This window comes from Oryzias melastigma, linkage group LG5 (genome assembly GCF_002922805.2).
Source record: "Oryzias melastigma strain HK-1 linkage group LG5, ASM292280v2, whole genome shotgun sequence".
Classification (NCBI taxonomy): domain Eukaryota; kingdom Metazoa; phylum Chordata; class Actinopteri; order Beloniformes; family Adrianichthyidae; genus Oryzias; species Oryzias melastigma.
Genome location: NC_050516.1, coordinates 27,921,910 through 27,933,382, shown reverse-complemented (window position 1 = coordinate 27,933,382; position 11,473 = coordinate 27,921,910). Strand labels below are relative to the sequence as shown.

The following is an 11,473-nucleotide window of genomic DNA, read 5'->3' as shown; positions in this document are numbered from 1 at the left end:
TACAACAACTTTTACACACAGTCAATACAGAATTAGGTCAAAGGAAAAAAAAGATTTGATGTAAATAAACTCTCCTTAAATATGAATAACATTCAACATTACTTCTAATGAAAATAACCGGCACATATTTTTGATTATTTGATTAATGTTGATTATGTTTCTATTGAAACAAAATCAGCATACATTCTCATGATACTTGCTTTACATCAATGACTCTTATAATGGAAAATATTTTGCAAATTTATTATGTTTGATACTTGATTTATATATTTATAATCTGCACATTTTTTCTGAATTTTGATAGTAGATCTGCATATGCTGTGACAAAATCTGAAATAGCTGTATATCTATGTGATTTATTGTTACTTGAGTATTCCTTATAACTGAATCTATGTTGGAAAGATATAAATATCTGATTTTAAGTTATTAACCAGATAATGAAAATACATGTAAAGGAAATGGTAACGTCGAGCCGGGGTGGGATCATATAAGTTTACTTCCTCCCGCTCCCTTTCAGGCAATCTATCTTTTAATGTCTAGTTATTCTGTGTTTGACATACTTTTAAGGATGTAAACTTCTGTTGATTGATTGTATTCCACATTAATTATTTTTTTCTTGATAAAAATAAACTATTTCTAATCTAATTTCAGTATTCAGAAACAATAAAGTGTTCTCCCCAACTCAAGCACAGATTAACGGAGTAAACATCCGAATAGCTCATGAAACGAAGTATCTAGTCATAATCATAATCATCATATCAATTCTACAATTTCATGAGGTAATTCTATTATAAACAAAACCAAATACATCCTGGAGATAAAATCATTACACATTTTGTGCCACTCTTCAATATTGTACTGAAGTTTGGGCAAAAAACATATAATATATTATCCAACCTCATTAGATGCTGCAAAAAAAGTATTGGATTCATTATGATGTACACACACATTATCTTTTTGTCAAATCTAAAATATTGAAATTATCTGACTTTACAGCTTTCAAGACCGCTCAGTTTTTGTACAAAATTAGACATAAGTTGCTCCTAATTCCCTTACAAGAAATGTTTTGAAAAGAGATGGAGGATTCAGATGAAGGGAGACATTTGATTTCAAAACAGTTAAACTTAGAACAACAGTAAAAATATTTTGCATTACAGATGATTGTAATCAATGTCTGGGATGATAAATCTTTATTTTTTGTGTCAAAGTTAAATTAATTTTAAGGAATATGCTTTAATAAGCTACAGCTTCTTCCTACTTCCTTTTCAAACATGACATTTTCTTAAGTTCTGTCAAAGGAAGACTGATTTGTTTTAAATTTCCCATAGCTGAAAATGATTGGGTGTCTGAATGGTTGATTGCTGTTAACAATAAGGGTATTGATTAATCCCTTTTCACAAGTTTTGAATAAATAAGCTAAACTAAAATACAAATAAATGGATAAATAACTCACAAAAGTAATAGAAAAGTTCTCTTAAAATGTTAAAAAACAACAAAGTGCCATTGTAGAAACTCATCAACAATTTTTATACTTTAATTACTTAAAATTTAAAGCATAAGATGAAATGATAAGCTTGTACAAACATTGGCAGTGGTCAGACTACTTTACTTTCATGATTTATTCCTCCGTATCAAAAGTCACAAGTTGATATTTTTCCGCCTCATGCCCTCGATAGAAATATACTGAGGGGAATTTGTAAATGCACATAAGTGAATTAATGTATGAAAATGAGCTCGAGTGTTTTTGCGGGTCTGGTTGAGTTGATCCCCATGCTGCACATGTTGGTAATCACTGCTGCTTCTTGAATTCACTCACAGGCACGCAATGCATGAGTCGCTGCCAGCACCCCCTACGCTTTTGTCTAATCCGCTGTTCTTACTGGGCTCTGGTTCTCCTCGTAAATATGACAGAGAACTTCAAAAGTAGAACACATAAAGACACAAACTGAAAGATGTGCTGACTTACATTCAAGCTAGTGCACATCATATCTACCTAAACTGGAATTGGAGTCCACTAGACTTAAAACCTACAACAGGTATGCATCTAACCAGAAACTCGTCTTTATGTGTATATAATGTGTTTAAAATTAGAATAAAACCTTTTATTTGTAGGATTTAAGGTGGTGATGACAAGAACTTAAGTATTACATTGGTCTTCCTTGTGTCTCACATAAACTTCTTTGCTGAATTTGTGGCCAACATCGCCATCTGGTGGAAGAAGGGACACATTGCACGTTGTTGAGAACCTTGTCTGTAATGAGCCTTATACTCTTAAGCAAAAATAATATATATATATAAACTATTTCTTGATAATGTTTTCTGTCTTTTTTTATTATTTTTTTCACATTGAAAGTATAGGTTATGTAAAATAGCATTGATTTAAACCACCCCTTGTTTATCATAGATTTTGAACCTTGATAAAGTCAGTATGGTGCTGTGAAGCTTAAAAAAATAACTAGTTACACAGAGAGTTAGGACACAGGATAAAATATTAAAAAAACATTCTGGTTTTCTTTTCTCAAAGGGATTTTTACTTCAAAAACAACTTTTTTTTAAATTTAGTATTACTTATTTCACCTATATATGTTTTAAATAAATCAAATGTATGAATGTATTATTGTTATTTCTTTTTTGGCAAGTGGCACAATATAACACCCTTAAAAAATATATAAATTCTAACCTCAATATAACTACTTTCAAAAAGCATTACAAAATACGGGGCCTTAAGAAGGGGGATAAAAGGACGTTACCTGGCAACCCAAGTGCAGCTAAGCTCCATGCCTCTCGCTGCCTGAAACTGAGCAAAGCCGTCGCAACGCATTTCCACCTGTAAAAGCAAAACTATCATCAAAGATGGCTGGAAAAAGAGCTTTAGTAATTTTGTCTAAAGGCGCAGAGGAGATGGAAACGGTTATTCCCGTGGACGTCATGCGCAGAGCAGGGGTTTGTACTCGTTAGCTAGCTTTTCGCTTCATGCTAGTTGTTAGCAACTTGGTTCTTAAACTTGAATCAAGTTAGTTAACAGAGTTTACAAATGCTCTGTTAGTTCATTTGTAATATTTGAACGTTAACTGTCGTAAAAATGTATTTAAATCGCCCATATAATGAAAATAGAAGATTTACAGCTAAAATTACATTGAATGCTAACAATATCTGCACATTAAAAATACTAGATACTTTCAGTGAGTCAGACACAGGGTGCTCTTCTATTTGGCTGATGGTAGTGCTAACTTTAGACCGAATGTCAGGCTAAATGTCAAAGTCCTCGGTCACTTTAAGTCAACACTGTTTCATTCCCTTTCAAAATAAGAGCATCGGTGCAGCCTTGATGTGTTTGATGTGTTGTTGTTTTTAGATTGCTGTGACTGTTGCGGGTCTGACAGGAAAAGAGCCCGTCCAGTGCAGCAGAAACGTTGTCATCTGTCCTGATACTAGTTTGGAGGAGGCCAGCAAACAGGTGAGCCTCAGCATCTCCCATCATCAGGCAAAGGGATGGAAGCTGCACCGGATTCATGGCTCCTAATGAAATATAGTTCTTATATTCACATTATTATGAACAGGATAATTAAAGATTATTTATTAAAACATCCCCAATGTAAACGTTTTTTAGCCATTCCCTAATTATCGGAAAGTCAGCGTTATTCACATAATTTATGCATTGAAACAATGCTACTTTGAAATAAGAAAAACTGTATTCTTAAAGGAGTAGGATCAACTATTCATCTTTTTTTTTAATATACTTCTTAGTCTGTTCAAAACACAAATTAAATGGTATTCTACTGGGAAAAGAAAAAGAACTGATTTTATTGTGAAAAGATGCAAATAGAGATATGTATCTTTCTAGTCATTGTTACAGTATTTAATGAAAACCATGCAAAACATGTGTGATGTTATGAGGGACTCTGTGGTTTTGAGATGTCAGTATAAAAACTGAATTGTCTACTGAATATTCAATCTGATTTATGATAAGGGAAGAGTGTGTAAAATATTTTTTTATAATATTTTTTAAGTAGAAGGTTTAAAAAAATTAATTTTAGGCTACTTCTTAAAGTCACATTGTCACTTTTTTGAAGACCACTGGTCAAAATATTACTTTTTTTTTTTTAAGAATTTGTAATTCACAAGCAAGATTGTCCAACATACATGCTTTAAGAATGTTTGTGTGTCCAGTGCAAAACTGTCTAATAATGCATAGAAATGCTGTAAGTTTCAAGGACGTCTCTTTACTCTCATTCATGCCTCTGCAGACTCTTACTGCTGCTGTTGCACCTCATGGTGTGATAAACTGGTGTGATAAACTTAAAAATGTCACTAGAGAAGTTAGAACTGCAGTGTCATACCTGCAAGCTTTATTTCTGTTTCGTACTATACACATTGTACTCTAACATGACTGGCAGCTTTGGCCTGGCTTGTAGTTTCCTCATATTTTTTCTGCAACTAAAGGGAAGACAAGAGCAGATGAACTGATCTTGAGTGAGACTTGAGCCTGAGAATGTCTATCTCATGGATGCAACAACTGGGTCGGGACATGAGGTTTTGTTTTTAAATTTATAAAAAAAATATATATATAGATATTTTAAGTTATTCCCACTGTTGTTTTTCCACATCAGAATAATACAAATACATTCTTTCACACTGTATGGTCACATGTTTGCTAAATTCAAAGTGTTTCCACACATTGGACTGTGATGATGGTTGATCAGTTTTTGCTGCCATGATGCCGTCACGTGTGTTGTTCGCTGTGATTGGTCGATTTTATGTTATAGTCATTAAACCTACAATCCCTCAAAGCAAATTGTATTTTCCAATATTGTTTTGATTATCAATTTTATGTCATTTTGAAAGGATTTTTTTGTGGTTTAGTTTGATCCGATTCTGCCTCGGACAGATCGATCTGTTTGGTTCTTATTGAAATCGATTAATCAATTAATCATTACACCCAATGTTAAAATATTAACAATACAAGTTGATCATGAAAAATAATCTAGGATACTTTAAACAAATCTGTTATATTTTTGTGAAAGAAAAATACAAATTTAAATATTTTGTACAATTAATTTGTTCGATGGCTAAAAGATGCACAACAAATGCAATTTAAAAAAAAACACAATAAATTTGTAATTATAACAGAAGAAGGCATAACATATTCTTAAATGACTTTAAATAGTTTTTAAATATTGGAATAATTTATCCTATAGTTGTGTACTTCTATATGATGACCTCATTCTAAACAAATGATTGTAGAAAGAAAAGGAAATGAGGTTTAAATATTAAAACAGACAATAAGCTGTAATGCGACTTCTATGAATGCCTTTTGTTTAAATCCAATGATTGAATCCTTTCATCATGGCGCCACATGGTTCATATTTGGTTGTTTAAATTTTAAAAGTATATGTTCGGAGCCTGATTCTCAGTATTTATTTTCTTGTCTGTTTTTCAGCCATGTCTGCTCTTCTCCCTGCTGATTCGCTGACCAGAGGATTTCAGGTTTTGTTTAACGACACGTTTGATCAAAGTGATTAGCAGGAAGTAGGACAGGGATGGCTGAACAACGAGGATAGTTGTAGATGGAATGATTGGGCAGCTTCGGTTTAAACCCATTCATGCCCTGTTAAGTGTTTTATTTATTTATTTTTCTTTTAATTATCGTAACTCATCCGCATTTTTGCGCAATTATTATATTTCCAGTGGATTCTAAAGCGGAGAAAATCAGCCTTGTGCTGATTGTAGTTACAGTAGTGTCATGCTTACGCAAACATTGAAATCGGCTGATTCTGTCGTGGAGAAATCGGCTTTTTATGCTGCTTTTATCTGTCTAAATTAGCTAATTCATGTTAATCACTTCATGTTAATCACATAAACGGTCGAGAGTTGCAGTATGTCAAAGGCGTTTTATTTACAAGTCACCAGTGTTTAAAGGGTTAAACTTTCGATAAGTTTGTATGTTGAGGGAAAACAAATCTCCCAAATAAATTTGGCGCAAGTGAGTAACAGTAAAGAGTTCTAAATATGGAAACAAAAATACTCAAAAGGTAAAATTTGTTGAATTATTTGTCAAAGTTGAATGAAGAGAAATGGTTTCCCTTTTTATTGTTGGACACTAAAGTTACTAATTTTCGAGTCATAACCATAAATAGAAATGACGTGTTGAAGAACTCTGATTTTTACAGGAAATATGACATCTCCATCGTGTTTGGAGTTCATCTTGTCAGATATGTAGCCAGCATGTGGTGTTCTGGAGGTATCCTCATCACTTATCAAAACTATCGGTGCTTGGATGTAGTGATTCTATTCAAGCCTTTTCCAGCTGTTTTTTAGCCCATTTTAACAGACAAGGAACTAAAATTCAGCCACTCAAATCTGTAATTTATAAATGAATTATTTTATAAAATATCAGATCCTTAGTAACCCTGAGCTGTTGAAACAGTTTCTTTGAAAAAAGATGTAATTTGTCTTGAATTGCAATGTAATATCTGTAGTTTGAATTATTTATAACAATTTTTCTAGGGTCCCTATGATGTGGTGCTCTTACCAGGAGGAATGCCCGGAGCCCAAAACTTGGCAGAGGTGAGAACCTCACGATTCAACCTCAAACCAGCATCTTCCTCAACTCCGTTGATGCTTTTCCTATTGTTTTAGGGCAACTAAATATTCACTTCATTTAGGATTTAGGATGCTAAATTAATACTGGATATCTAGATTGTGTTTTACATTGAAATAAAAAAAAAATTGAGTAAAAAAAAAAGTACTTTTTTAAATTAAAGTAAAATTGTTTTACTTCAACTTTTAGATTTTTTTTCTTAAATTTTTACAAAGAAAAATGTTGGTTACCATCTGGTGCACGTCAAATATTAACTTTTTTTTTCTTTCCAACTTTTTTTTTAATTTACTATCAGATAGTAGCAGATTTTTTTTTAAGTTACTATTTGGTGCACATCACATGGTAGTTAAAAAACGATTGTTCTTTTTAGTTCAAATCTGATGTTCAGGTGTGTACTGCATAGTAACTGGTGCACATCAGATAGTAATTAAAAAAAAATAATAATAATTGTTTTTTTTTCAGTTACCATGTGATGTGCACCAAATATTAACTATAAAAGTTATGTTACTGTCTGGTGAGCACCAGATTGTAAATGGAGAAAAAAAAAATGTTTTTTTTTACTTCAATTTTTAGAAAGAAAAAAAAACACTGAAGTCCCTTTAGTGGCTCCGAAAGATTATATCCATTTAAGTAAAAGAATTGTTTTGCCACAACGCTATTTAAATCTTTTATGTATTGATTTGTGGACCATGTATGGAGATCCAAAGTATGAATACAGATATTTAAGATTGTAAAACTCTTCACTACACACTTTATTCACCTTTCTCAGACATGAACATTTTCACACATTTTTCTCTCTTGTTTAAATTCTCAAAGTTCAATGCAGCCAATGAGGACGGCTGTAATGCTGTAAATTAAAAAGAATTATAAAATATCAGCAAAAACGTCAAAACCGCAATAACTGCAATAAAATGAGAGTCCACGAACAGTCATGAAGCATGATGTTAACATTGTTTTCAATTTCTTTCTGGCAGATCTTTTAAATTATTCAATCTCCCAGACCACTTTTGGCCTTTTTCATTGTCTGAATAAATTTGTCCAAAGTATGAAAATAAGTGATCATTCATATTTGAATCCCAAGAATGTCATTGAAGTTAAATGATGCATTTTTAGGACATTTTAGAGCATTTCGTACTACACCTTGGTCATTTAGATTTGTGTCTCTCAAATTCATATAATGATGCGTCTTGCTCCAGATCACAGCAGATAACGGCCTCTGTGACCATGAAAAGCACTACAGGTAATGGTGGGATTGCAGGAAAATAAACATAAAGTCAATACAAGAATGCATCAGTGTGTTAATAATATATCGCCTGTTCATTATTAATGTATTTAGTCCATCATAGACCCCCATTAGTCTCTCTCTGTGCTCCAACGCTGCCGTAGAAATAGTCTTTTAGCATCTTAAATCACAAGTGAAATTGTATTAAAGTGCCAGTTTAAATCATGTCGGACAAATTCCAATCCACACAAGCGCAATAATATTACATAACTAGTTTGATACGTCTCTGAATGCAGTGTTATTTTTGAATAGATGTGTTTAAAACACTGCCTGGTTGTTGTTTCGGTGTAGTAAACATAAACACAGTCGAGTGTGAATGACTCACCGTGCATCTGCTTTCCACCCTCTCTTGCAGTCCCCTGCTGTGAAGGAGGTGTTAAAGGATCAAGATGCTAGAAAAGGCCTGATTGCAGCCATCTGTGCAGGTACTGCTCCTGAAAACAAACCAGTGGTAATTATGCAGGGCTAACCTCCTAATTATGTTTTAGCATGTCTATTGCAGTGCGTGTCCCTTTATGCCCTAAAGTGCATTAGGTTACAAGCAAAATAAAGTTAATATAGTTGCATTAACAATGAAAGTTGTGTGGCAGCTGTGGAAAAACCCTAAAATCACAAGTCAAGATAGTAGATCTGGATCTATGACTGAGATTAATATCAACATTTGAAAACCCACTTTGATGAAAATAGTCTTTGGTGGTTTTAACATGCTTTTGTGGCATTGTGGAGGACAAATATAAATATAATTAAGCTTAGCATTGTGTTTCTGAGCATTTCTTTATTCAAATTGTTGTGAATCAGGGACAGATGAAAAAATTGAGTTTCAAAAATGACAAAATCTGCTCAGTTGGTCACAATCTTCTTGCTGCACTTCATTCTGATACGTCCGCTTGTAGACAACTAGATCCATCTACGTCTTTGCTTTCCACTCCAAAACCGCTCAACATTTTTGAAGCAGCGGTAATGTTAGTTTGGGGGTGTGAGGGGTTGTAAGATAGTGGGAGTACGTGTAAATGGATAGCTCTCAGTTTGGGGTGATGGGAAAGGGGGTAGGGTTACTACTCCCCAACGGTCCTGCCCACAACTCAAAGGCGAATTTCTAACGAACTACTGCCGCTTCGCAAAAACTAGAAAGCAACACAGTTTTTTTTGGTATATTGATAATTAAAAGACCAGTTGGAAACACTTGATCAAAGTAGGACTTTAACACATTCATAAAAGAAAGTTTGTGCAATAAGCCATCACAAAAGCAAATGTAGAGGATTTGGGACAACCTGCGACCCATAGAAGAGCTGAAAGCATATGAAGAGTTTGATACCAGAAGAAAAACCACCGTTAGAATTCAAGCAAAAATAAATATAAGAGGAGGGTCTGATGTTATCGTCAAAGGAGATGTTTGTTCAGGAAAATGCATTGAGGCTGTGTGATTCATAGGCTGCAAATGGCAGTGGAGCTGTGTGGTTTTAGGGGGTATTTTGGAGAGGCAGGCAGCGAACTGTGAGAAGTACAGCTTTTTACAGTGCCTGTTGGGATTCGGCCAAATGTCGGAAAGTTGATTTGACTGTTTTCAGCACAAGTTTAAAACTCAACCATGATCATAAAAGCAATTTTCTAAGTTTTTATGTTGTTTTTTTGTACTTTGGTAAATGATTAGTAGTTTAAAAAGTGATAGGGATACCCTTACCTGCAATTTAATGAAATCATGCACTTATATTCTAAAGCTGATTAAAATAGGATAATTTCCAATATTTCAGGTAAAACATTTTACCCAACCCAAGAAAACTTGCAAGAAATTTGATTTAATTGATTGTCTCAATAAGCAATAAGTAAGTTTAAAAATGATAAAATAATCAAATGTACTTAAACGTCAATTTTAATTCATTAAATCTGTTAAGCAATTTTACTTTCAAGTCATTCTTACCCATTAGAGCTCAATTTTTATTTAAGAAATTGAGATTTTTCTTGATGAATTTTCCACTTTTATTAGCTACATATCGTTTGTAACGATAGTTTTGTAAAAACTGGTTTTCATTATCAAATAAAATAGAATAGAAATCTGGAAAAAAGTCGAATTGAATTAAATTATAAATCAATTGAGTATTTTGGCAGTCATATCCAGCCCTAATATGCAGAGAAAGGACATTATGAAGATGCAGAAAGGGGACAAATGCAGTAAAGTGGATTGAAAGGACAGAGGAAAATCGAATGTTTACAAGACGTTCTGCCAAAACACGCATCATTATTAATCATTCCATTCTATATATTGATATATTTCTCCATCACTGTACTTGAACTATGTCTGAATGTCTTCTATCAGAGCTGGCGTCTTCTGGGTTGGGACTGGTAACAGGAGTAGCTCTGACTGTCAGTCTGCTGCCCCGCCAGGGAGAGAGTAATCTTTAGACTGCACAGGAAAGCAGCCAAAGCAGCATGATCAATAGTTTTCTATTAACTGTTTTTTTGGATGAGCTCACTGCGCTGCTTAGACATTACCAAAGTTAATGCGGCAAGAGTTGACAGAGGTCTACCTCTAAAACTGCAGTTTTAGATTGTAAAATGCTTTCCTTTTTCTTGAAACAGCTTTTAATTCAATTTTAAGATTTGATTCCATGTTGTTGACCTTTGCCTCATTTTTACTACTGATTAATGCAAAAAAAGAGGAAACAGAACTCTCTCATTTCAGAGAAACACTTTTTTTTCCTTCTTTTTTTTTCTTTTTTCTAGAGATGATACTTTTCAACAGGAAGCTGTCACATGAGACTTTTAACAGCTTCACACTTTTTGCAGGCCCTACCGCCCTCCTAGCCCACGGCATTGGCTTCGGCAGCACCGTCACAACACACCCTGGCATGAAGGAGAAAATGATGGCTGGAGGTAAGAAGTTGGTGGTTTTTAATATGCTGCTGTCATTTCATCTTAGAATCGTGTAATTATTTCTAAACGGCAGCAGATGGCGCTGTGCTGGCTGTTCCTTCATCTATAGGCAGAAATGTCTCTCTGCAGCATGAGAGCTCACCACTCAGAGGTGAAAGCAGTTGCAGGAATTTAATAGAACATGCTAGAACTGGGTCAATTGAAATGACAACAGATCATTTCTGAAGCACTTTGATGTCCAGCATGTGTGATTTCCTGGCTGCTCCCACATTATTAACCAAATGGTATTGCTCTTTTTTTTTTTTTTTTTTTTTAGATCACTATAAATATTCAGAAGCTCGAGTACAGAAGGATGGACATTACATCACCAGCCGTGGGCCAGGAACCAGCTTTGAATTTGCCCTGACAATTGTAGAAGAACTTATGGGGGCCGACGTGGCGACTCAAGTCAAGGCTCCTCTTATTTTGAAGGACTGAATGTATCGCCATTACTTAAAACAATCACAAAAGTCCTCTCTCAGTAATAATTAATATATGCAGTTAGCTATGTGTCAAATAAAGCAGTAATTTTCACCCAACTGTATGATTCAGAATCATCTTCCTATATCAAAAAGGCTTACAAATGCTTTCAAGACTGGAACTTCTAAATTTCAAGCAGCCTATGTTGACAGTTAAATGTTTTTCAAACTACAAAATAAAAGTTGCGAGTGATAAATCTT

The 11,473-nt window shown here is 34.0% G+C and overlaps 1 protein-coding gene and 1 long non-coding RNA gene across 2 annotated transcripts; one reads left to right on the top strand and one right to left on the bottom strand.

Annotated features, from left to right (window-relative positions):
* Window positions 1–1,175: 1,175 nt before the first annotated feature.
* Window positions 1,176–2,886, bottom strand: LOC112145431. The gene is made up of 2 exons (XR_002919072.2): window positions 2,751–2,886; window positions 1,176–2,208 (listed from the first exon to the last, which is right to left on the bottom strand). It is a non-coding gene; the product is annotated as an uncharacterized LOC112145431 (long non-coding RNA).
* Window positions 2,742–11,469, top strand: park7 (parkinson protein 7). Its single transcript, XM_024270657.2, has 6 exons — window positions 2,742–2,943; window positions 3,356–3,457; window positions 6,508–6,567; window positions 8,239–8,308; window positions 10,668–10,754; window positions 11,071–11,469. Exons 1-6 carry the CDS (start codon window positions 2,854–2,856, stop codon window positions 11,229–11,231), a joined length of 570 nt encoding a protein of 189 aa, XP_024126425.1. The 5' UTR covers window positions 2,742–2,853; the 3' UTR covers window positions 11,232–11,469.
* Window positions 11,470–11,473: the final 4 nt, after the last annotated feature.